At 57.7% G+C, this 23,670-nt stretch overlaps 11 protein-coding genes across 11 annotated transcripts; 6 read left to right on the forward strand and 5 right to left on the reverse strand.

Annotated features, from left to right (window-relative positions):
• Nucleotides 1–10: 10 nt before the first annotated feature.
• On the reverse strand, nt 11–813 carry BDY17DRAFT_290564 (uncharacterized protein; the record flags this gene model as incomplete). Its single annotated transcript, XM_033732530.1, has 1 exon — nt 11–813. A coding segment is annotated over exon 1 (505 nt), but the record flags the coding sequence as incomplete, so codon positions are not given.
• Nucleotides 814–832: 19 nt separating this feature from the next.
• BDY17DRAFT_290565 (uncharacterized protein) lies at nt 833–2,268 on the forward strand. The gene is made up of 3 exons (XM_033732531.1): nt 833–952; nt 1,032–1,495; nt 1,555–2,268. The coding sequence occupies exons 1-3, from the start codon at nt 869–871 to the stop codon at nt 1,862–1,864; spliced, it is 858 nt and encodes a 285-aa protein (XP_033592505.1). The 5' UTR covers nt 833–868; the 3' UTR covers nt 1,865–2,268.
• A 656-nt stretch (nt 2,269–2,924) lies between these two features.
• On the forward strand, nt 2,925–3,408 carry BDY17DRAFT_320776 (uncharacterized protein; the record flags this gene model as incomplete). The annotated part of the gene is made up of 2 exons (XM_033736505.1): nt 2,925–3,088; nt 3,153–3,408. 2 exons carry the CDS (start codon nt 2,925–2,927, stop codon nt 3,406–3,408), a joined length of 420 nt encoding a protein of 139 aa, XP_033592506.1.
• A 182-nt stretch (nt 3,409–3,590) lies between these two features.
• On the reverse strand, nt 3,591–4,377 carry BDY17DRAFT_67738 (uncharacterized protein). The gene has a single exon (XM_033738600.1). The coding sequence runs from the start codon at nt 4,252–4,254 to the stop codon at nt 3,772–3,774; it is 483 nt and encodes a 160-aa protein (XP_033592507.1). The 5' UTR covers nt 4,255–4,377; the 3' UTR covers nt 3,591–3,771.
• Nucleotides 4,378–4,616: 239 nt separating this feature from the next.
• Nucleotides 4,617–8,023, reverse strand: BDY17DRAFT_67757 (fungal-specific transcription factor domain-containing protein). Its single transcript, XM_033738601.1, has 3 exons — nt 7,456–8,023; nt 5,150–7,319; nt 4,617–5,090 (listed from the first exon to the last, which is right to left on the reverse strand). Exons 1-3 carry the CDS (start codon nt 7,613–7,615, stop codon nt 4,919–4,921), a joined length of 2,502 nt encoding a protein of 833 aa, XP_033592508.1. The 5' UTR covers nt 7,616–8,023; the 3' UTR covers nt 4,617–4,918.
• BDY17DRAFT_67764 (uncharacterized protein) lies at nt 7,873–8,753 on the reverse strand. Its single transcript, XM_033738602.1, has one exon. The coding sequence runs from the start codon at nt 8,580–8,582 to the stop codon at nt 8,130–8,132; it is 453 nt and encodes a 150-aa protein (XP_033592509.1). The 5' UTR covers nt 8,583–8,753; the 3' UTR covers nt 7,873–8,129.
• Nucleotides 8,754–10,820: 2,067 nt separating this feature from the next.
• On the forward strand, nt 10,821–14,264 carry BDY17DRAFT_245257 (guanine-nucleotide dissociation stimulator CDC25; the record flags this gene model as incomplete). The annotated part of the gene is made up of 2 exons (XM_033730614.1): nt 10,821–11,450; nt 11,508–14,264. The coding sequence occupies 2 exons, from the start codon at nt 10,821–10,823 to the stop codon at nt 14,262–14,264; spliced, it is 3,387 nt and encodes a 1,128-aa protein (XP_033592510.1).
• Nucleotides 14,265–14,518: 254 nt separating this feature from the next.
• On the reverse strand, nt 14,519–15,707 carry BDY17DRAFT_67774 (uncharacterized protein). Its single transcript, XM_033738603.1, has one exon. The coding sequence runs from the start codon at nt 15,499–15,501 to the stop codon at nt 14,773–14,775; it is 729 nt and encodes a 242-aa protein (XP_033592511.1). The 5' UTR covers nt 15,502–15,707; the 3' UTR covers nt 14,519–14,772.
• Nucleotides 15,708–15,869: 162 nt separating this feature from the next.
• On the forward strand, nt 15,870–17,889 carry BDY17DRAFT_290576 (alpha/beta hydrolase fold-domain-containing protein). Its single transcript, XM_033732532.1, has one exon. It carries the CDS (start codon nt 16,175–16,177, stop codon nt 17,609–17,611), a length of 1,437 nt encoding a protein of 478 aa, XP_033592512.1. The 5' UTR covers nt 15,870–16,174; the 3' UTR covers nt 17,612–17,889.
• A 582-nt stretch (nt 17,890–18,471) lies between these two features.
• On the forward strand, nt 18,472–21,556 carry BDY17DRAFT_320781 (uncharacterized protein; the record flags this gene model as incomplete). The annotated part of the gene is made up of 6 exons (XM_033736506.1): nt 18,472–18,650; nt 18,705–18,845; nt 18,909–19,935; nt 19,986–20,021; nt 20,080–20,439; nt 20,495–21,556. The coding sequence occupies 6 exons, from the start codon at nt 18,472–18,474 to the stop codon at nt 21,554–21,556; spliced, it is 2,805 nt and encodes a 934-aa protein (XP_033592513.1).
• Nucleotides 21,557–21,768: 212 nt separating this feature from the next.
• Nucleotides 21,769–23,060, forward strand: BDY17DRAFT_67797 (uncharacterized protein). The gene is made up of 2 exons (XM_033738604.1): nt 21,769–22,634; nt 22,702–23,060. Exons 1-2 carry the CDS (start codon nt 21,981–21,983, stop codon nt 22,756–22,758), a joined length of 711 nt encoding a protein of 236 aa, XP_033592514.1. The 5' UTR covers nt 21,769–21,980; the 3' UTR covers nt 22,759–23,060.
• Nucleotides 23,061–23,670: the final 610 nt, after the last annotated feature.

Raw genomic sequence — 23,670 nt, forward strand, 5'->3', positions numbered from 1 at the left:
TCTGGGGCGGATGTGGGGAAGCGGACGGGGAAGGCGTGGGATGTTGCAACCAGATTTCAGCCTAAATCAATGTCGTTGTCCACGAAGGTTGTGGAGTGTTGATGGGGTGTGTGTGATGATGTGAGAGGTCATATCCTCGAGAGTCTTCGAGAGGGGAGTGCTCGAGCAAGAAGGACCTGCCGCAGTTACACGAGGCTGCGACAATCACCCAACGGCTAAGCCGCGCACAGCCACTGCTTCTGCATTCTACACATGTGGCGAGAGTCAGATGACACGACCAAGGCAGCATGTGATGTGAGTGGCTACGTGAAGAAAGAAGCGCATGCAAGGCCGTGGTACAAGCCTGGACACGTGAAGAGTATGTGGCGTGGGGGGATGTGCTCTGGCGAGAACACTGGATTCTCCACTCGAATCGAACGGCGTTGGCCAGGGAGATGCGGTGAGATCGAGATTGCGAAGGGGGAGAAGGAAAATGTGATACTTTCATGGTCGAAGGTAGCCTTGAGTTGATAATGCGGTGATGAATCGTGAGAGTTGCCAGGATCGAGTACTGCTGGTTGATGGCTCCCATGCCCGAACCCACCTTCACGAACCCACCAAAACTCGACGGTGTCTAAGAATCCAGAAGGAGGTCTATGTCTCTGCATCCCGGCATTGCCGTATCCTGAATCACTCTGATCTTGCAAGTTATGTTGAAGAGAAACTCGTCCAAGGCTGGCCAGAAGTCGAGATGTGATTGAGACGCCGCCATTGTGCGGCCCGAGCGTGGCACCTCCACACAATTTTGATGCCACCTAACCCTCGCCCTCCTCTCCCCTTCCCTTGACATCCCTCTCCATTGAACATCCACACCCACATCCACGTCATCATGGTCGCCGTACGCTTCCTCGCCCTCGCGCTGACCTTCTGGCGCGCCCTGGCCGCCGAAATCCAGCTTCCCGAAGGCATTGCGGTGCGTACCACCCCGTCCTCGAAACCCCCCTTCCCCGCTCTCAGCATGGGAAAGCCCATCTAACACCTAGCTCCCACAGGTCGAGGAGTTTGAAGAAATCCCAGCCGACCCGGCGAACAAAGCGCAAACGCCCAACCTCAACATCGACGTCAAAGCCTTCTTCCCCGATGCCGAGGTGTTCGGCGTGAAGCTGGTCAACGGGCACGCCACCCGCTGCGTCGTCGACATCACCAACCACGAGCCCCAGCCCATCTCCCTGCAGTTCATCCTCGGCTCCCTCCTGACCCCCGCCGGCGCCCCCGGCGCCCCCGACCCGCCCGTCGTCGTGCGCAACCTCACGCAGAGCCGGTATGGCGTGCAGATCCCCGCGGGCGCGAGCGAGAGCATCACCTACAGCTTCGCCACCGAGCTGCACCCGCAGGACTTGACCCTCGCCTTGATGGCCATCCTGCAGAGCAGCGAGGGCGGCATTTACAGCAACATGTTGTTCAACGAGACCGTGTCCATTGTCGAGGCGCCGGTGTCCCTGTTCGACCCGCAGATGTATGTTTCATCGCAGGCTCCATTCGAGTGAGGATGTTACTGACGACTTCAATTCCCAGCATCTTCCTCTACCTCTTCCTCGCCGCGGCCTTTGGAGGCACGTGCTACTTCATCTACAACACCTGGATCACCACCCTCTTCCCCCAGAAGCGTCGTGGCGGCAAGGGCGGCGAGCGAGCCAAGCGCTCCTCCGGCGGCAGCAAGAAGGTCGATCCCACCGAGCAGGTGGCCGTCGTTGGTGCAGATGGACCTGCCACCACGACCGGTGCCAAGGCGTACGATGAGAGCTGGATCCCTGCTGAGCATTTGAAGAGGCCCGAGCCCAGGAGGATGGGAAGTGGCAGGCCCAAGAGCCGGGCTGCGCAGTGATACCTGAACGGAACTCTCTAGGTGGGAGGGCGGGAATACCAGCTACTCCCCAACGGTGGTGATGCATAGGAGGGACAAATGTATATGACTCTGAGGCATTACGTGAAGGCGGAAATGGTGCAAAAAGCGAGCATTGGATGGATGGATGGAATGGGAAGCGTAGTTGTGTCGAGTACTTGATCGGCTGCTTGTCTGCAGAATAGCCACATGCAGCATGTCTGTAGGCCAGAGCACGAGAGATGAAGCCAAATGCTTCATGCACTATGTCGTGCGTGTACAAGTACCTTACACAGTAGAGAGCATCGGCCTGATGATCGGCAGGCCTTGCCCACTGCCGAAGACAGGCACACATTAGACTTTACGGCGCCACCCGGTCGCTGCCTCAAGCAGCATGGTACCTTGCCTTAGCGCCAACTCTAAACGAGATTTCGCAGGCACAACAACTCCTGATTTGACGCCGGCCTTGCGCGTCCCTTCCCAAAGTCAATTCTTGGGTGCAAAACCTCTTTCTTCCCCAACGGCCCTTCACTCCTCCCTCTTCACGCCCCCTCCACGCCTTCACCCCCCCTCCCTCCTGGCATCCGTCACGTCGCGACTCCCCTCTGGCAGGAGATTTAAAGCCGACCACGTCAGACCTGCAGGACAACAACCCTTGCAGCACTCATCCCCTATTCGCGACCGCGGCTGCCCCACTCGCCTCCTGACGGCGTTGATCCGGCGACAACACGTGCAGCTGAAACATCCAGACGCGCCCCGACACAACCTACACCCTGCAACACACACACACCTCACGCACAGCAAGCAAGCAAGCAGAGTCATCCCGAGCAGCTTCTCCGGCACAGATACACGTACACATCCTCCCACTCGAGAGTGCACTGGCGGCTGGGCCCCCGACAAACTTTGCATACCAATTTCCGCCCGCATCTCCACCGCCCCCTTCTCCTTCTTGGCCGTCGACTTCACGCATCCCAGGCGCGTCGAGCAGAGGACAAGCATCTTGGCGACAGCTTGGAAAGAGTCGTCGAGCAGATTTCCGCAGATACATCACAACATCACAACCATGAGGCTATCCACATCGTCCTGGCTGCTTGCAGGCCTCTGCTGCGCGGTCCAGACCCTCGCGCACGAGTCCCTGCCTACACCCACCATCACACCCCCATCAGGCGCAAGACTCGACGACCTCATCCCCTCTGCAACGCCCTTCCCAACCCACCCAGACCTCAGGTACGCTCTCTCCCCGTTCCTCCATTCCCCTCATCCATCCAGCAACTAACATCCCCCCCAACAGAGCCCGGCAGAACCTCGGCGTCGACCAAAACCCCGGCGCCATCCCACACCAAGTGCCCCCCGTGACAGTGTACAGCATCGTCTCGCAAGTCGGTGCAACGGGCGCCGTGGAAATCTACACCTACACGCAGCTCTTCGTCGCCGTGCCGGACCAATTCCCCGTCGCGCAGGTGGGCACAATCGGGTACGGCACGGATCGGCGGCGGAAGCGCGAGGCGGTCAATACGGGTATTGCAGGCCGCATCCATGTCCCGTGAAGTTTTCTTGCCGAGGCTTCTTTGAAGAGATGATGATGCATGAGAGAATCAGTGTTTTGCTGATTTGCTTGTGTCTTCATGATGAATAGAAACGATCGCTCAGCCGGTTGTGCTTGCGCTCGAGACGGTGGTGGTCACGCGGCGGTTGAGACGTGTTACTCGTCTGACTGTTGTTGAGACGATGCTTGTTGGGAATTACACCGCGGGCAACTATACGGCCGGCAATTACACTTCCGGCAGCTACACGGCGGTGAACAACACCACGAACAGCACGAGCAGCGCCACGCTCCCGATCTCGCTTGCGACGGGCGTGTACCCCATTACGCTCCGCCGTACCGTGGCAGTACCACTGCGTCCGATGTCCTAATGCAAAGCGGACAGGCGAGCAAGAAGCAGTTCGTGGGCCTGAGTTGAGAGAGAGTGGCCAGGAAGGAAAGGGGAGGAAAGGCAAGCAATGAAGGCAGAGACACACAGCGGAGGAGAGGGAGAGGGTCCATGCACACACGCCAGCAATAAACACACCAACAATACTGCAGCAACATCTACGACTATACAGTCTACGCTAATCAGCCATGCAAAGCAAAGAAATCCTGTATAAGCGCAAGGCTTCCATTCTCCAATTCCCGCCCTCCGTGTCCTTCTCCTTCTCGCTCCCATCTCCTGCGTGCCAGCTGGAAACCCCTCAAAAGGTGATATAAGCGGCCCTGCGAAAGGGAAAAGGGAAATGACCACAGCACGCAAGAAGCAAAAGACATGGAAGGCAAAAGAACCAGAGCCAATCTGATTACAAACAGTAGGTACTTTCAGCAAGTAGGCAGGAAGTAGAGGCAGGCGTCTGACGACCATCTCCCCCCTAAACCCCCCTCTCACAGCAAACACAGTCCGCTAAATATAAAGATCCCCCATTGAAGTTCCTACGCTATGCTGACATCTTGGTATTCTTCCTTCTCTTTCTCTCCTTCTCCCTCCCTCGAAAGTACACTCTTTCTTACACACACACAAAACACAGAACACGAGAAAAAGGTAGCAGAAATCACAAATCCCGTTACTCGAACACACAGATCTCCCCCCCAACGCGCCCGAGCCCGACCGTTAAGATAAAAGTACAGAGAAATAGGAAGCACACCCCATCATCCCTCTTTGTCGTCCTCCTTTGAGAGTAAGAGGGGAAATATGCGTGATATTCCAGAGGGGAGATGAAAAGCGGCATGCTTCTTGAAGGTGGTGGTGTATAACGCACATGGTATCCGAATCCGAGAGATAAAGAGATGTTGCTGCTGCGGTTGTTGCTGTTGTTGTTGTTGGTGCAGCAGCAGCGGGAAAGGTCGAGGGGTGTAAAGGACAATGTAGAAGGTGGGAGGTAGGTCCGGGTTTTCCTTTCTGATGGCGGAGATGATTATAGAGGTGGTTTTGGTCGGGTAGAGAGATTCGTTGTTTCTCTCGAGGCGAGTCCGCCGTATGGGCAGATGGAGATGGTATTCTCGGAGTGGAATGTATGATGCATTGCCTTTCAATACGCCGCGACTTCCGACGCTTGCGGGGCGGCAGGCAGAGGCTGCGGCGTGCCGTTACTATTGGTGGCGTTGGCGTTATTAGTGTTCTCGGCAGCCAGGATGGAATCCTCGTAACCGGCGAGAGCCTGGGAGTGTAGCTTGAAGGATTCGCCCATGAGCTTGGTGATGCTGTAGTCACGAAGTCAGTACAGGAGCAACATCGCAGCAAAGTGAGGCGGGAAACATACCCCCAGACGACCACTTCATCAATCATACTCCCCCACAAGCGCGCAACCGTCGAGCTGAGCTTCTGCCCAAAGCCGTCGACCGAGTCGTCGTCGAAGAGGTTCCGCAACTTCTGGTACATCGCCTTCTCCTCCTCCGTCGCCGGCTCGTCGTCATGCTCGACTCTCCAAAGCCATAAACTGAGAATGACAATCAAGTCGAGGCCGCAGAGCGGGTGTTCGATACTCCAGTTCGTCGCCGAGGTTCGCGCTACCCAGCGGATGCCCTGCAGAGCCGCGACTTCGATGCAGTCGAAGCAGGCTTGGATGACGAGGAGCATCTCCTGGCTGCGCTTGACCTTGTCGCGCGCGTTGGTCATTGCGCCCGCGACTTCGTAAGAGTCGTGGTAGCGCAGGGCCTCCTGCACCGTCTTGAGATCAACCAGTAGGCGCGCGCGCGTGTTACGGAACATGGCCATGGCGTTGAAGATGAGCGGGTGGCCCTTGTGCGGCGCGCTCAGCTGCACCACGACCGTCTCCGGCTCGCACAGCTCGAGCGACTTCTCCCACGTTTCCAGCGCGAGGCGCAGCTTGTACTCCGTGACCACGTCTTGCAGCGCTTCCGGGCTGCGCTTGTGGTACCACACCTCCAGGAATAGTGCGTTGATCATGACGCGCGTTGCAAAGGCGCTGTACGGTGCCGGGTCGCCCTGGAAGAGAGCATCGTGTGCTTCGCGGAAGGTGATGCCGGAAGAGGCGGTCAAAGCCTCAAACCAGCTATCGTCGTCGCTGGGATGCATGTTCCACAGCGATTCTGAAGACGGCAGTTCGAGCGTGTCGAATTCGTTGAAGTTGATGGCCGGGGTGTGGTTGTAGGTCAGGGTGAGCAGTCCGAAGAAGATGTACACGCCAAAATACGTGCGCCTGCAGCACTCGTCTTCAATCCACTCTTTGTGTGTGGGCTGGCGTCCCTCGCGTCCCTCGCTGCGCAGCGCCAGTTCATACCGGTTGCCGGCGACCATGTTGGCTAGCAGACTCTTGATCGAACACGCCCACTCCAACCCCTTCGGATCGCCGCTCCAACTTGCAAAGCTCATGTTGAGCAGTGTACTCTGCATCATCCATAGAGGGCACTTGCGCGAGCTGAAGTTGTCCTTTTTGAGTAAGAACTCGTTGCACAGCACCTTGGAGCCGATGTGTAGCATGTATGCCTGGTCTTGCTCGAATGTGTACAACGCGCCGATCGACAGTACTGATAGTAAGAGTGGCGCAGGCTCTGTAGCCGGGTCGAAGGAAGCGGGATGCAGGAAGGGGAGGTGATGGTGGAAAAAGTTGAAGTAGGTGGAGAGGTAGCGGTTGAGGACGGAAAGCGGCGGTAGGAGGAAGGTTTCGATGAGTTGGCCTTCGGCATCGCAGTGTCGGATGTTGTCCATGATGGAGCTGATCTGGTCTTCATTCTCGACTTGTGGTGCTTTTGCCATGGTGCACTGCTGCGGGGGACCTGGTGATCTGCGGTAGTCAACCGGAGACACCGGACCGAGCATGGACGGGAAGGGCGACAAGGCGCCGGGAGTAGCGAGGCCGTTCATCAGGGATGACGAGGCAAAGGAAGGCAGGCCGTCTGTCTGACTTTGCGTGCGGTCCATGAGGGGCGCGAGGGTGTGGTGATTCGACGAGACCGAGGCGCCGTTGGCGTACGGAAGAAGGTCGGCATGCGCATCTCCGCCGGACGAGATGGACGAGGGTTTGGCGCGATGCACATTCTGCGGCAGCATCTGGTCCCATCCGTGCATCTGCGGCAGCGTCATGGAGCCCGGGTAGGGCAGAGACGACGGCTCGATGAGATGCGGGGCGTGATGGGGGGAGAGGAGGGGTTCGGGGTGTACGCTAGCAATGTCCTGACCCGACATGGCTGCCTTTTGCTGGAAGTTGGCCATCAACATGGCGGCCTGCTCGACGCCAAAGGGATCGGAGGCGTCGCCGAACTGGTCCAGCGTTGCATCGTCGAGGTCGGGGAGTTTGGAAGAGCTGTCGGTGGGGGAGTCTTTGGATGTGGAGGTCCGCTTCTTCACGTCGCTCTGCAGCGGGATGCCGCCGTCTTTGGCGTGCACGGTGCGGTCGTGGCGGAGAAGGAGGTCTCGACGGACGAAGGTGCTTCGACATTTGGAGCACTTGAACGGCCGCTCTTTGGTGTCTGGAGATGGGAGTTCTCGTTAGCGTAGTTCGTGTGTATCCCGCGGCGCGACGCGGCGCCTTGATGGTCCTTGCAAATTATGGATGCCCCGCCATGCGGCGCGGGTGTTGGAGGGGCAAAGGAGGGATGGACTTACGTGACCGTTCGTGGCGCGACCTGTGCTCCGACCTGCTGAACGCGCGACTACAGAACTGACATTTGTATCGCTTCTCCTTCTCCTTGTCCACCCCGCCGCCCGACACCTTGCGCGTGGCGGCGGGGGGTGTCGTGGCCGCAGGAGCTGCGACGGCAGACATCTCGATCGGAGGGAGGCTGTATCGATGGGGGAGGCGGAAGGCGCGCGACGCGCCTGGGCGCGAAGGGAAGGGCGTGTGCTAACTCTTGGTGGAGGTGGCGGAGAAGGAGGGGCGGTGTGGCATCACTACATGTGATGGATTGCACCCTCGACGGGATTTGGGAGAGGGAAAAAGTGGCGGGTGGCGCGAGGCCTGGTGCGGCAACATCCACACTCGCGATGGGACAGGGTGTGGGTTGCACAGCGATACAGAAGATGTAGAAGCAAGCGAAGATGAAGGAGTGGCGGGGCGGTGTTGGGGAGAGAGAGAGGAAGAGGAGGGGTGTGATGAAGGTGGGCGGTTTGGCGAAGGTGGGCGTGGAAGTGGGATGAAGGCGGGCGGGAGCTGCCTCGTTCCTTCCCCCTCGCCGCCCTCGCCCTTGCCCAAGAAAGGAGGCACGGCCCTGCCCGACCCTGCCAAATACTTTTCGGGCCTCCCCAAACGACGCGGCGTCACCAACGTCTTCCACCCGGGACTAACGATGTGCCCACGAATCGCGCGCGCCCGTCTTGCTGACATACCGCGCCTGTCGTCCCGACTTGCTTCTACGAATCTTCCTCCCTGGCCCGTTTGTGTTTGCGCGGCGCGAGCTGAGTGGTGCGCTGGCACTCACCCGTACGACTAATAGGCTCGCGCCTCCTCCGTCCGTCCTTGCGACTTGTCGAATTGCTTCGTCCAAACACATGTGACGAGTGCGACGAGGCGGCGAGTGGCGAAGCGTTGCCGTCCAAAACGGCGCTCCGGCCGAGGTGTCCATCCAGTTTCCATTTATACGTCTCGTATAACCCACGCTCTGAGCGACGAGGTGCACGGCATCGTCCCCGTTTGCACGAGCCACAGCTGCAAGGCTTCTGCTGCCTGCATGCGCTTGCCGTCGGGAGCGAAGCGAACAACCTCGACGTGCACTCACATCGCCAATCTTACCCATGCCCTCGTACTGTCGATGCTGCAGGGCTCCTTTCCATACATCACCGCGCACTCTCCTCTCCGTCTGCTGCTCCCACGTGAAACACCCTGGCCAGTCAACTAGTTTCGTACCTGCAGCGCATCCCAGTCTCCCCGTCGAGCGCAATTCCGGACGACGGATGCCGGAAGTCCAGACGGCGCGCTATACATAAGACAGGGTAGCTGCCGACGGCCGAGCGCAGACTCTCGTCCAACGACCTGCTGACCTTGTTCCCGGTCTGCCCGTGGAAAAAGATCTTCCCAGTCCCGAGGCCTTGTCCCTGGTTGCACGGCACGTTGGCGCTAGGGCGTCGGGGAAGTCTTCCCTAGTCGCGACCCACTTCGCATCGAAGTTTCGCGGAACGGGGAGGGAAGGCCCCCGTCGATTCGAGTCTGCGCAGGCTCACGTCGACGACAGCATTGATGATGAGATTCCGTGATGACATAGAAGCCGTGTGTGGATTGGACGCATTCGAGTCAGTCGTACGCTTTGTGCGTGATGAACGGGGACGATCAAGTGACAACGCCGGCCGGGGATCGCGTGTCGGCTTTTGAGCTTCTCCATCCATCAAATCTCGGCGCTCCTGGCCCGAATCTGAGAATAATCTCCTTGCCTCCCCTCCTTCATCACTGGCCTGTCTGCCCCACCTGCCCACCTCCTGTTGCATTGATGTCAGCTTTGCGCGGAATCACTGGCCTGGACGGAAGGCCATCGATCGATATAGCATACGCTCACGCGCTCAACTACCCGATGCATCCTTGTCTTCAAGTGGAACCCGTCCATCATCCTTGATGCCATCCATGCCCGCCAAGTGACGGGATTTGCCATTGGCCAAGCAAAACGCTACAAAAGACTGATCCGATGACTGATCATGCTTTCTCTTCTGATGCCTTGGCTCCATTGAACGCCGGTAATTACCCTTTGCGCAAATCTGTACTCAGAAGAACAGTGTCGTCACGACGTCTTGGTCAGCGAGGTCAAACAGAGGTGTAGCGGTATCTTTCGACATGTCAGCATCGCTGCAACCAGCCGGAGACTGGAGGCGCAAGCGGAAGACTGCTTCCCGCTAGCTGCCAGCCTCATAGACGTGTCGCTTTTTACTTTTGCTTACCTTGGCTGGGATGTTGGTATACACGGGCGAGTAGGCTCGCAGGCGAGGTTGCTTTGGGCGAACCGTGAGAAGCGAAGCGCGCGGAGGAGGGATGTGATAGGTCGACCTGATTTCTCCGACGGACTCGCATCCGCTCCCGCGCGGAGGATTGTTGGAACGCCATCGTGACGAGAAGATGAATGTTGGACTGCAAAAATTCCCGATGGAGTGATTTGGCATCTCCAGCCCCTACTGCGCTTTAGGGAGTGAACGTTCACAGACATAAAGCGCTTTGCAATGCATATGGCACGGCGACCGTCGGGAATAGGCGGAGTTGCGACGTATCTCATGCTATCCAAGACGAGGCATACATGTAGCCGACCTGCGCCCCCCGACGCCTTCCAAGGCTTGGTAGCAGCAGGATAGATTGCGTACCAGCCTTTCCATAAGGCACTCGTCCTAGGGTAGATGAGGGAGGGGCAGCATGCACCATCATAGGCTGTCACGCGTGCGGCGTGCCACGGCGCGTAATATTGGAGTCACCGTCGCCTTCTCCGCCGAATGGGATGGATGTGGAACGGCGGGATGGACGCGCTCCCAATCCAGTAACCGTCATCAGGCAGGCCGTGATGAGTGTCAGGAACTGTGCTGGACCGGGCGATTCCAGAGGCTGATACGCCGTGTGATTGGCTGGCGGGGTGGGATGGAGAAGAGGCGCTTTTAACTTCGACCATTCATATCGAGCAGACGGTGGCCCTTTTTCCTCTCCCCGCCCGCCTGTCCACCTCCCACCTCTCCTCCCACTCCATTCCTCCCTCTATTCCATGACCCGACCGAGCAGTGCATTCGAATGGTCGGATCTCGCGCGCCTGCCCTCGACTCGCGTGCCCGCAGAGGCGTCTGCACTTTCCTGCAGCTGGCTTTGCCGAGAGCTGCTCCCATTCCGCTGCAAGGGACGAGCTGAAGGGTGTGCGCATTCCTCTGATCTCTACTCCATCCTAACCTGCTCGGTGTCTGGTATTTCTTGTGTGCTTTCGTCCAACTCTCGCCGCACTCGGAGATCTGAACCCCGGCGGAGTCGACGGAGCTGACCTGTGCTCCCTGGATCCCCACACCTATCCACCATCGTGATGAACGTGCCTCTCCGCAATGGCGAGCAGCAGCAAGGGCCTGTGTACGTGCGGGCCATGTACGATTACGACGCCGACGACCGAACCAGCCTCAGCTTCCGACAAGGCGACATTATCCAGGTGATTACGCAGCTGGAGAGCGGATGGTGGGATGGCGTGATTCACGGAATGCGAGGCTGGTTTCCCAGCAACTACTGTGAACTGATTGGGAATCCCTTTGCAAACGGCTCCCGCGTCATGGCGAGCGATTCGGAGGCGGAGGAGTCGGAGGAGGAGTACAGCGAGCATGAGATGGACCACCCTACCAATGCAATGTCGAGGAGCCAGAATGACACAAATACAAGCACACAAGAGGAGGCTGCGTTTTGGATACCGCAAGCGACGCCGGATGGGAGATTGTTCTATTTCAACACCCTCACCGGTCGCAGCACCATGGAGTTGCCGTTGGAGGCCCCGACCTGTGCAAATGAGACTGGCCCGCGCGACCATGCCAATGTATTCATCCCAGGTCAAACACGTCCGCCAGCGGAGTTGATGATGTCTGGGTATGAGCGTGATGACGATACCGACGACGCTTCTGCTTCGGAGGCGGAAGATGCATCATTCGTACGCGATTCCCAAGGTTCTAGCGTAAGTGGTGGGACTGCAACGTCCGATGTAGCATTGACTGATGCCCGAACTTTCCAGAACCGACGGCCACAATCTTACTTGTCCAACGGCGTGTCACCTGCGACTTCCATGGCTTCTTCGGCCATTGCGTCCCCGTTAGGCAACGTTCTGGGCAATGCCCCGGATGCTAGCAACGCGGCCATGCAGCAAGGCATTGCGCCGATTGGTACTACCATGAACTCGTTCGCAAATGCGCAAGCCGCCACCAGAGCGACCATGCTGCCCAGACGCTTTTTCGATGATGCGCATGCCGTGCCACTGACGTGGCAAGCAATGATGGAAGACATGCGGAGAGCCGTGCACCGGTTCCGCAAAGCAATCGAAAACGGCGAGCGATCGGAATTTGTCCGGAGAGTGGAGGACATATCCGATCACTTGCGGCTACTGCTGGCAGCCGCGTCTGGTACGACGGACAACCACTCTGGCAACCCCTCCATTATTTCCACCAACAAAGCCCTCTACCCTCACTTTCGCGAGACCATGTCTCGCTTCTCCAGGCTCGTCTTGTCCACTCACGTGGCCGCTACTGATTTCCCCGGCCCAAACGCGCATCAGAAATGTCTGGCCGAAGCGGAGAATGTGCTGCAGAGTGTGTACGCTTTTGTCGAGGTCGCACGACATCAACGCGGGGATGACATTCCCCGTATCACCCCAGGCTTCGTCACCGGCACGCACACCGCCGGCAACTGGCAGAACAACGGCCTGAGCGTAGACGACCCCCTGGCCGCAATGTCTTTTATGGACGAGCATGGTGCGCCTCTGGAGCCCACCGCCCAGCTAGATAAAAGCCTGCTCGACCGCATGGACGAAATGAAGCGGACCGTTATAGCGGCAATACGGAAACTGGACGAGCATCTGATCCTTCGAGAGAAGCTCATCACACCGCAACGACATCGAAGAATCGGCGACAACGTCTGCAAAAGCGGTGCACAAGTCTGCAACACCTGCAGGCCATATCTGACCATCATCGAGTCCATCAACCTCGCTCCCCTGGGTTCGACCTTTCAGACCCCTCAATTGAACGACTTTGCGGATCAGAAGCAAAAGTTGTACGATTCCGCTTCGGATCTCGTTGTTGCATGTCAGCTCGTGGCGAGTCCGTTGGGAGACGAGTGGTCGGAAGTTCGAGGACCCTCACTTGAAGAGCGGCTGAATCAGGTGCGGACCGTTGGACGTGAACTGGACACTGCCGCGAATCAGATCTTCTTCTCGCTGCAATTATTGTCCGAGCTGATGCCACACGAAGGTCGGTCGTCGCCGGCGAAAGATGGCCACAGACTTACAGACGGCGGAGCGACGTACGAGGCACACATGCGCAGCGTGTCCAAGAGCCTTCGACCACCCATGCTGGGCGAAATCGGCCAGTCCAAGTCCTACTCGGAGGGTGTACAAGGAAAGGCATCCAAAGTGGAGCGTTTCTTTGGCGAATCGCCCGCTCCCGCCATGCCGAGGATCGAGACCGACGAAGTGCCCGAATATCTCCGGCTAGATCACGAGGGAGAGATCACCCTGGATACCAAGACGGAGCCGCCGCAGATCCGCGGAGGCACCTTGACGGGCTTGGTGGAGCAGCTGACGAGGCATGACAGGCTGGACCCGCAGTTCAACAACACCTTTTTGCTCACGTATCGATCCTTCACCACAGCCTCGGAGCTGTTCGAGATGCTGGTGCAGCGCTGGAGGATTCAACCGCCATTTAGTCTCGCGGGCCCCGAGCTACAAGTCTGGACCGACAAGAAGCAGAAGCCGATTCGCTTTCGCGTTGTGAATATCTTAAAATCGTGGTTTGACACTTACTGGATGGAGCCGCAGGATGGGGAGACTCAGGAGTTGATGCAGAGGGTGTATGCGTTTGCAAAGGACACCGTCCAGTCGACCAGCACGCCCGGCGCGGGGCCGTTGATGACGGCGATTGAGCAGCGAATACGAGGGCAGGACTCGTCGAGTAAGAAGCTGGTCCTCACGATGAGCTCGCAAGCACCGGCTCCCATCATCCCGAAGAATATGAAGAAACTCAAGTTCTTGGACATTGATGCATTGGAATTCGCGCGACAGCTGACGATCATCGAATCCCGACTCTACGGCAAGATCAAACCCACGGAATGCCTGGACAAGACGTGGCAGAAGAAAATCAAGGAAGGCGAGCCCGATCCGGCGGAGAATGTAAAAGCACTCATCCTGCACTCCAACCAGCTCGCCAACTGGGTGGCACAGATGATCCTCACGCAGCAGGACGTGAAGCGCCGGGTGGTCGTCATCAAGCACTTCGTCTCCATCGCCGACAAGTGCCGCGGCCTGAACAACTTCTCCTGCCTCACGTCCATCATGTCCGCGCTCGACTCCGCGCCCATCCACCGCCTCTCCCGCACCTGGAACCAAGTGAACCAGCGCACCAAAGACGCGCTGGAAAACATGCGCAAGCTGATGGGCAGCACGAAGAACTTCCTCATCTACCGCGAAGCGCTGCACAAGGCCAACCCGCCGTGCATCCCGTTCTTTGGGATCTACCTCACCGACCTCACGTTCATCGAGGACGGCATCCCCTCCGTCATCAAGAAGACGCAGCTCATCAACTTCGCCAAGCGCGCCAAGACCGCAGAAGTCATCCGCGATATCCAGCAGTACCAGAATGCGCCGTACAGCTTGCAGGCCGTGCCGGAGCTGCAGGAGTACATCCTCCGGAACATGCAGAGCGCCGGCGCGGTGCACGAGATGTACGAGCGGAGTTTGCAGGTGGAGCCGCGCGAGCGGGAGGACGAGAAGATTGCGAGGTGAGTCGTGTTTCCCCCCCCTTTTTTTTGCTGGATTTGACGACACGAGCTAATTGATAGTGATAATGTGCAGATTACTCAGCGAGTCTGGCTTCTTGTAGGATGAGAAGCAGCAGACGTGTTCGGCTTTTGAGTGATCGGCTCTCTCCTTCCGTTCTCGGCTGATTGAGCGGCCACAATGACAATCATCTATGCCACTGGGGAGTGGAGATTTTGAATGAGTTTATGAGTGATGTAACGAAGGTGCAGAGGACGGTGATGGAGGGAAGGGTGGCGGATTTGCTGTTGTTCGTCAATGCCATGCCCTAGTGGCGGGTTATGTGCTACATGCTCCTCTCGCTGGAGACGAGGAAGGAGGATGAGGGAGACTTTATGTGCCATGATGGCTGCCGAGTCTTCGCAGGGAAAGCGTGGGCTTGTGCATCGAGCAGCCTCAATGGCTGATCTCGCAATGGAATTTGTGGATGAAGCCGCTTCCATGATGTCTAGTTCCTGCGCACGATTGCCCACTATTACCTCACACCTCTCTGCCATGCACTCCACTCCTTCATCCCCCCAACGTATTCCTCAGAGAAAGGCCTCGCTTCCTCGCCCATTGGCAACTCCATCGTCTGCGCCAACCACTCCGCATACCGCCTATCCCCCAAGCTCCCCTCCAACGTCACCTTCCCCACCCCCCTCACCCCCTCAAACAACTTCAGCACAGCAAAATCGCAACTCCCATACATCGCCTGAAAGACCTCGATATGCAGCGCCTCGACCCCATTGAAACTCTCCTCCACTTGCGTTTTGGAGTACCGCGGGTCGATGTCCAGGCGCACGAAGATGAAGTACCGCTTGATGAGTTTGCGCACGCGCGGCTCCACGATGGGGCTGGGGAGGGTGACGCGGTTGGGGCGCGCGATGAGGAGGAATTTCGGCATTGTGGCTAGCAGGGTTGGGTGGGCCCAGAAGACGTTCTCGCCGTACAGGATGGGCGTTGTCTCCGCGTGGATTTGGCGACATGTGCGAAGGATGCGAGCGCAGAAGCGGGTGGGGCCGCGCACGCTGGCTTCCACTGCTGGGAAGTGGTGGAGGGGTAGGCGGGGGTGGAGGTTTTGGACGAGCACGTCGTGCCAGATTTGGTTTCGGATTTCGGGGGGAAGGGCGAGGAGGCGGCAGGTGGAGGTTTGGTCTTGAGGTGGTGAGGGGTTGGAGGGAAGGGTGGAGACGGCGGGGTCTTTGCGGATGAGGACGATCATGATGGTGTTGGTGCTGCGGGAACGAGGGCGCAAGGGTGGTGTGCAGGCGTGGCAGGGAGTTTGGGCGTGACAGAGGCCTCAGAGTGGTGTTGGAGTCGAGAATGTTGAGGACTCAATGGTGGCTTATACGCGTAGGGGGTTTGCAGGCGCGATAGAGACCTCAGGAGTGCCGGCGGTGAATGCGTGAGGTCGGTTGCAACTCAGGCTCATGTCGTGATGATCCGAGCTTGGACATTGGCGGACGCTTATCTCATCCGCGGGGTATGGGGTAGCGGCATATCGAGGCACGACATGCTGAAATCTACGCCGAGCAGATCCCACCGCCCATGACTTCTCCATTGGGCATGAGGATTACACAAGCGTTCCGGTGGATGACGGATGGGATGGAGCGGTTTCCCGCCCACACTTCGCGCGAACATTGGCCTATGGAATTTCCCGGCCCATCTGCTGGAGTCTTCCGCGTAGAGCAGTGCACATTTGCCTGAGCTCTGAATGCCTTCTGCAACGCACGAGGGTCGTGCTGACGTTCTTCGATAATCTTCGTCTCCACCCATTGCTCAAGGACCTGTTTTCGGTTCCGCACGTTTCCAGACGACTCCGTCGTTGACGTCGAGTCTCGTCTATCTCCCACTCCTGGTCTTTTGACGATCTTGGACGCCTTTCACTACCCAACATGGCCGACGAGGAGCCATTCAAACAGTCCCTCAGTCGATGGAAGGACCACACCTGGTCCACGATCTGGAAGACGGGCCTCGTTCGTTTGCCCCGCGTCGCCCCGATTTCCTCATTGCATATCACGAACCCCGGCGGGCCCTTTCCGTTTGTTTTACAGCTACCATCTCGACAATTAGCACGCACCATCCCACTGTATGTCTTTGTTCCGCACGTCACCTTTCCCCACCCCAAGGCAAAGAATGCGGTTCCCAGTCCAAACGTCTTCCCGGTTGTGATGGACTACCATGGCGGCGGCTTCTACCTTGGCTCCTGTCTCGAGCAGGCCCCGTTCTGCTCCAAGCTCTGCCGCGACTTGCAAGCTATTGTCATCGGAGTCGACTATCGAATGGCTCCGCTCGACAAGTTCCCCGCCGCAATCGAGGACGCAGAAGACGTTCTTTCAGCAGTCATCGACCCACAAAGCGCCGCGTACTTTGCCCTACGAGAAGGGATCGCTCATCACCTACGCCGTCACTGGGTGGAGAAACTATCGACGGCAAAAGAGCGCGAGGAAGGCAAAGTCTACGAAGTCCCCATGCCCGAAATCTACCTCGACCCCTCCCGCATCGCCTTTAGCGGCGCGAGCAGCGGCGGCAACATCGCACTGAACATGGCGTTGAGCGTACCCGAGAGCCAGGGGTTTCCCGAATGGCCCTGTCGGATCCCAGCAGACTACATCAATCAAATCCCCCTGCTGCTCCTCTACCCAAGTCTGGACCTGCGCCAGCTGCCCAGCGAGCGTTTCCGACATCCCGGCATGCCGCCGGTGAAAGAGCACAAGCGCCTCGATATCGATGACCACCTCGCTGCCACGTACGTCAGTAGGGAACTCGCGGCGCACGGGAGAGCTTCGCCCGGCCTCATCGATACGTCCGTCGGGCTACATAAACAGGCGAAGATCCTGCTTGTTCTATCTGGTATCGATACGCTATGGGAGCAGAGCAAGATCTGGTGCGAGAAGTTGGAACGCGAGGGGCGGGCTCCGGATGTGAAGACGATGCGGTATGAGGATAGAAAGCATGGCTGGACTGTGATTCCTGAAATCGCCCTTTCGGCAGACGAGAAGCGGACGAGGCTGGAAGTGCTGGATGAGTGCGTACACTTCACAAAATTGGCGTGGGATGGTGAGGACGCTGTGAGCCAGATGAAAACCGAGGATAAGAAAGGCATTATTTCCCCAACGCCCACGGAGCAAGCGCAGAAAGTTGCGGAAGGAGATGAGGACTATGACCATGCGCTGGCGGAGTTGTTGGAGATGGGATTCCCAGCACACGCGGCGCAGACTGCGTTGGACGTGTGTGGGCGTGATGTCGACACCGCCGCGACGTGGTTGATGGATCAGACGGACGAGATGATGCTACAGGGTAGGAAGGAAGGGGAGGCGGATGTGACATAGGGAGCTAGGCGTCAGGATGTTGTAATCTATCGAAATCTAAATTCGGGTTCGCTGATGGAGGGTGATATCTCATTACATTCAGTCGGTGGGGTGAATACTCTGGTCCGCTCAGGGATAGCTCTCGGTCAGCGAAGGGCGGGAGAAGTACGCATATGGGCAGAGGGTGGATTATATCCAAATGGCCCTTCTCATCGCTAACTGCACATCCCTTCGCATACGAGCAACGCTCTGGGCCGCCTCCTTTTCTTTGAGATTGCTAGAGAACAACCCAATGGCTGGCTCCTGTTCTATAATTTAGGAATTTCTGGATGGAGCTCAACGTCGACCGCAACGGCTCATCTCATCATGATCTACACCTCTTGCACGCAGGGTAGCATACTACAAGACCTCGTCTCTCTCGGTTACTCCGGGAATTGACTTACAAGCTGGTCGTGTATCCTCTCTGCCTCATCTGAGTCCCAGTAGTGGCGTTGACGGCGACTGTCTCATCATGATCGATACGGCTTTGGGCCGACGCCAGCATGGCTCACTACCCCCCATCTTCTTAAACCGTCCTGGGATACGCCGCCTATGCCCACAAGCGTCAATGTTACGTCGAGCATATACTGTAGGAAGACGCGGGTCGTCAACCACATCTCAGCCCAATGCCGCCACATGCGGCGCTGCACGGCCGCGCGCCCGCCCCCGCTCTGTGGCTGCGCTACACCTCACCTCATCCCACGCACGCGACCACATTTCCTCTACATCCACCCTTTTCCTCTATGCAATCTTCACACCGCATATTTGTGTTCGCCTTTGTGGAACAGCTTCCACCGCTTCGTTGATCTCTTGTCTACTCACGTCTCGTTCTTAGCGCAAGCATGTCATTTCTCGTCAATAAGTTGAAGGAAGGCCTGAAGGACGCCGAGGACGGCCTCAGGGAAGCCAAAGACGACATCAAGTCCGGTTTCGAGCACGTAGAGGAGGGCGCGAAGCGTGTCGTCCACCACCATGTTCACTCCCACATGCACTACCCGAAGGAATGCTCCGACGGCGACAGGTGAGCGACTTACGATGCTCGGATGAAGACGGCTGGAACGCTGACCGGATTCAGTCATCACTTGCATCGCTTTCAATCTTTTGCGCCGCAACGTGAGGGCAATAATGCCAAGTGGTATGTCGATGGATGCAGTTATTTCCACGCAGTGTCCGTCGCTCTTGAGCACGCGCATACCGAGATCTGGGTTTTGGATTGGTTTGTCTCGTCCCAATGCCCTCGAATTCGCTTCTGCTCACCTCTTGCGTGTCCTTTCCCCAGGTGGTTGAGCCCTGAGTTATATCTGCGTCGACCCCCGGCCAAAAACGAACAGTATCGCTTGGATCGAATGCTCTTCGCTGCGGCCGAACGCGGTGTACAAGTCAACATCATTGTGTACAAGGAAGTCACTCAGGCACTCACCTTGTCCTCTTCGCACACTAAACACTGGCTTGAGGACGCAGCAAGGAATCCTACAGGAAACATCAAAGTTTTGCGCCACCCCGACCACGTCCCGGATGCCAAGACGCTGGCGTCAAACTGGTGGGCGAACATCAGAGAGCACGGCTTTTCCCCCGCCAAACTCGCTGCTCTGCCCGTCGATGCGGTGGAAGGCATCTACGGCGTCGGCGAAGACACCATCCTTTACTGGGCGCATCACGAGAAGCTGTGTGTAGTGGATGGCGAGATTGCTTTTATGGGCGGCCTGGATATGTGTTTTGGCCGGTGGGATACGAATCAGCATTCCATCGCCGATGCCCACCCCGATAATCTGGACAACATTGTCTTCCCCGGACAGGACTACAACAACGCCCGAATCTACGACTTCCAGGATGTGTCGCATTGGGAAAACAACAAACTGGACCGCAAGTACAATTCGCGCATGGGCTGGAGCGACGTCTCCATCTCACTCCAAGGGCCGGTCGTGGAGGACCTCCGAGCACACTTCGCCCAGCGCTGGAATTTTATTTATTTCGAGAAGTACGGCAGCGACAAACGCTACCATCCCATCATCTTCCAGCCCAGCCGGACTGGCATTATCGGCCATCCGTACACGCCTGGGACTGATGGCGGAGAGCCGGATGGAAACGGCCAGTATGAAGGGTTCCGGAAGCGTATGCATGAGATTCGTGAGCACGGTCGACTGAGATTGCAAGATGAGCGGAAACGGCTGAAGGAGGGCGCGAGTGTGGGAGAGGAGGCTCATCGAGTGGCGGAGGAGACGAGGGAGAGGATCCGGCAGGAGTTGCATCGGGGAAAGCAGGATTCTACTCTGCCGTCTGTTCCTACTGGACCATATCCTGGTGGTGTTAGTTCAATCATCCCTGGTTGCGTGAATGTTCGCTGACGACGAGGCAGATGCAATGTCAGATCATGCGCTCTTGTTGCAAGTGGGTGAGTGGTGTTGTCGATCTCCACTGATCGTTGTAGACTCGCTAATGTGGTCATCTAGTCTCATGGCGTCCCTCTGGAACACTCTATCGCGAACGCCTACATTGAAACGATCAGAACAGCCGAACATTTCATTTACATTGAAAATCAGTTCTTCATCACCGCTACGGGAGACTCTTCCCTGAAGCCCGTGGAGAACCAGATTGGCGCCGCGATCGTGGAACGAATTCTGCGAGCCGCGCAGAACAAGGAGAGCTTCCACATGATCGTGGCTATCCCTGCACTTCCGGGATTCGCGGGCGACATTCAATCCGACGAGGCTTTGGGCACACGAGCGATCATGCAATTCCAGTACAATGCGATCAATCGGTCCAAGCACTCGATCATGGGCAAAATTACGGAAGCCGGGGTCGATCCAACGGTATGAGATGGCCAAGCGCGTATGATATCCCAACTTGCTGACGGCTACCCTTCAGGAATACATCCGCTTTTACAACCTCCGAAACTACGACCGAATCAACACCGCCAGCCCGATGAAGGAGGTAGAAGCGCAGGCGGGAGTGGACTACGACGATGCCCGCCGAGGGTACGACGAACGCTACGGGCAAGCGGCGGAAGCGCAGGCCTACGGCGCAGGCCATGAAGACCCCACGTCGAATGAGAAGGCCTATGAGAAGTACCAAGAGGCGGCCGCGGACGTGCGTGGAGGCGCCACCTCCGCTGACTCGGTTGCGTCTTGCTATATGCTTGGCGGCAAGGACATTCGCAACGTCCCGTGGACGGGAGATGCGCAGTCGGAGATGGACGCCTTCGTTACCGAGGAGCTGTACATTCACACCAAGATGTTGATCGCCGACGATCGCAAGGTCATTGTGGGCTCCGCGAACTTGAACGACCGCAGCCAGTTGGGATCCCACGACTCGGAGATCGCCATCCTCATCGAAGATCAAGAGGAGATTGACTCTTTCATGGCAGGCAAGCCCTGGAAGGCCGCCAAATTCGCCGCATGCCTACGAAGACAAGCCTTCCGAAAACACCTCGGGCTGATCCCGCCGCAAGACTGGACATCGCCGAATGCCAACTTCCTCCCCGTGGGCGCCGATCCCAACGTGTACGACTGGAACAGCCGCGAAGACCAAGCTGTCACCGACCCCCTCGCGCCCTCCTTCCTCAGCCTCTGGAACACGACCGCACGCAACAACACTGAAGCCTTCCGCCGCGTCTTCCACGCCATTCCCGATGACACCGTGCAAGACTGGAAGCAATACGACGCCTTCTACGACCAGTACTTCAAGCCGAGCAAAGCGAACGAAGAGGCAAAGAGCGGCGGCGAGCCGAAACCGAATGTGGCGCGCGTGGGCCACGTGTGTACGGAAGAATTCAGTGCGGGCGAGCAAGGGGTGAAGGAGGTGAAGGAGGTGCTGGCGAGGGTCAAGGGGACGCTGGTGGAGATGCCGTTGCTGTTCTTGAAGGATGTGCAGGATTTAGCGCATGAGGGCTTGTCGTACAATGCGATGACGGAGGTGATTTATACGTAGGACGTTGGGCGCTGCCCTCCACTCACATCGAGCGAAGCAGCGTGAGTGCTTGGAGGGCTTCCCCTCTTGGCGGACAGCGTGAGAGCACGTACAACGCTGGAATGGAGAGGGGGAGATCTGCCGAGACACCCTGAAGAAGAATGAAGAATCACAGTACTGTTCTTGGTCTAACGCATTCTATTAGGGCAAACGGGCGCGCGATTGTCTCGCCTCGAGCTGTGGAAAGCGGGAGTGGTTCGTCCGTAAATAGATACCCACGGTATCTACGAACGTTAAAGCACGTGTCCAGAATGCTTCCAGTGTGGAGATGATGCTGGAATCTTTGGACCGTTTCGGCTTAGTCAGTCACAGATCGGCGCCGTCGTGGAATCATCTCTCTTCTTGCCCGCGGGCAGGCTGATTGTAGGACAACTGGGCCGAAAAGATGCGATTAGCGCGAAGAAGTAATGTACGTGCGTCGATTCAGGGCGCGGCGTGTATGAGCGCAGTTGAAACCATCGTAATCACCGAGAGGGAGGAGGAGGAGGAGGGGCAGGTGAGGTCGGAATTCCAGCCTGAGGCATCCGTGATCCTGCTCACTCCAGCCGTGGGGACTCTCTCAATGCAATCGTCGACATCAACGCAAAGTGGAAATCTCTGGCACGCGCGCGAGTGGCAGATGACGCTGGCAAGGCCTCATGGGGTCGCCTGTAGCCTGAATCGCTACCCTGCCAGGCTGCGGGTAAAGGCATCGGGCGATGTCGTCCACGCATCGACCGGGGCATGCAAGCCCCACGCGACAACGTTAACTTCCAGCACGGCGGAGCGCACCACTGTGCGAGGCATTGGCCATTCATGCGTTCACTCCACACACCCATTTCCTCGCACGCTGCCCATCCCGCAACGACGCGACGTACATCGTTATCCTCCAGGCGAGTCACCAGCTGCAGTGCATGCTGAGATCAGCAACAGTCAGCACGCCAGCGCACGCGCACGCGAGGTGCATGCTGTTGGTCGCGGCACCGCACTTGCAGCCACGACACACGACAAGCAAAAATCAAGCTCTCACAAGCGTCTTCATGAGTCCGGGGAGCTGCGGGTGAGCCCATGGCATCCCAAGCGCCGCACCTTATCCCCACATCTAACACTCATCGTGCTTGCTCAAGGCCGTGGAGTGCACACCACACGCCTGGCTCGGGCGGCAACGGATGTGCTCGAGGTGAACGTAGCCTATGACCTGTGAGGTGTGTTCCGAAATAGCACCCTTTGCCTTTTGCGGCGGCTTGCGTCCCCGCTTTCATGTAGCTGTGTTGCTTGGGTGGATAGGATATCGCTTTGTCAGGGCGACATGATACAGCTCAAGACCAAACGAGACATACGGGCCTAAGTTGAGATGCATGCGCATAAATCGCATTCGCATAGGCTGGAGCTGAGATAGGGCTGCTGACGTCGATTAATATAGGGCTGTGAGGATAGCGCTGCGCCATCGCTCGGCCTGTGGAATCATCTGGGCACATTGCACAAGTCTGGAGATTAGGCTTCTCCTCCCGCTTTTCGACGCGAGAGCGACAAAAACAGCACTTCGTGGGCAAGTGGGCGAAACAATGTCACGTTATGTCATCAGGTTGCATCTGCTTGTCTGAAAAGCTAACCGTGGAGCTGCCATGGTGTCGTGCAGGATTGTGACCAACCGTGCAGCGCTGCAAAGTGCTCACTCAGCCACGACCCGACGTCTCGCATGGCGATCGTCAGGGCTACATGCCTACTACAGCGTCTGTATTCCAAGCAAGATGGGCAAGCCGCTTCGCTCCGCGTCCCCTTGGTTATTCTTAGCGACTCGCGAGGTCGTCAGGTCGTACGGAGGAGCCTTCCGTCTGAGGCGGTGTGTTTGACTGGCCAGCATGGTGCTGCTCTGTCATCACTGCCTGTTGAATAGGCTAGCCGCAGGTTGCGCGTGCCGCTGTCCCGTCGGAGTGACGTCCGGCGTCATCGCCAGCCTTGCGATCTCGTCGATGGAATACATATATAACAGCTCGTCTCGTTCTGTGCTGCTGTTGATAAATCCAATCATCCGAGCAACACGACGTTCTCCTCCTCCTCACTACTCCTCCACCTCCTTACTCCTCCACCTCCTT

This window comes from Neohortaea acidophila, assembly GCF_010093505.1.
Source record: "Neohortaea acidophila strain CBS 113389 unplaced genomic scaffold BDY17scaffold_2, whole genome shotgun sequence".
In the NCBI taxonomy this organism is placed as follows: domain Eukaryota; kingdom Fungi; phylum Ascomycota; class Dothideomycetes; order Mycosphaerellales; family Teratosphaeriaceae; genus Neohortaea; species Neohortaea acidophila.

Coding starts and splice junctions, on each gene's coding strand:
- BDY17DRAFT_290576 (XM_033732532.1), top strand. CDS start 16,175: ATGGCCGACGAGGAGCCATTCAAACAGTCCCTCAGTCGATGGAAGGAC.
- BDY17DRAFT_290565 (XM_033732531.1), top strand. CDS start 869: ATGGTCGCCGTACGCTTCCTCGCCCTCGCGCTGACCTTCTGGCGCGCC. Junction 953..1,031: donor AGCTTCCCGAAGGCATTGCG/GTGCGTACCACC, acceptor TAGCTCCCACAG/GTCGAGGAGTTTGAAGAAAT. Junction 1,496..1,554: donor TCCCTGTTCGACCCGCAGAT/GTATGTTTCATC, acceptor TTCAATTCCCAG/CATCTTCCTCTACCTCTTCC.
- BDY17DRAFT_67797 (XM_033738604.1), top strand. CDS start 21,981: ATGCGATTAGCGCGAAGAAGTAATGTACGTGCGTCGATTCAGGGCGCG. Junction 22,635..22,701: donor ATGAGTCCGGGGAGCTGCGG/GTGAGCCCATGG, acceptor TGCTTGCTCAAG/GCCGTGGAGTGCACACCACA.
- BDY17DRAFT_67764 (XM_033738602.1), bottom strand. CDS start 8,582: ATGGGTAAGATTGGCGATGTGAGTGCACGTCGAGGTTGTTCGCTTCGC.
- BDY17DRAFT_67774 (XM_033738603.1), bottom strand. CDS start 15,501: ATGATCGTCCTCATCCGCAAAGACCCCGCCGTCTCCACCCTTCCCTCC.
- BDY17DRAFT_67738 (XM_033738600.1), bottom strand. CDS start 4,254: ATGGTCGTCAGACGCCTGCCTCTACTTCCTGCCTACTTGCTGAAAGTA.
- BDY17DRAFT_67757 (XM_033738601.1), bottom strand. CDS start 7,615: ATGTCTGCCGTCGCAGCTCCTGCGGCCACGACACCCCCCGCCGCCACG. Junction 7,320..7,455: donor GTCGCGCCACGAACGGTCAC/GTAAGTCCATCC, acceptor TCCCATCTCCAG/ACACCAAAGAGCGGCCGTTC. Junction 5,091..5,149: donor GATGAAGTGGTCGTCTGGGG/GTATGTTTCCCG, acceptor TCGTGACTACAG/CATCACCAAGCTCATGGGCG.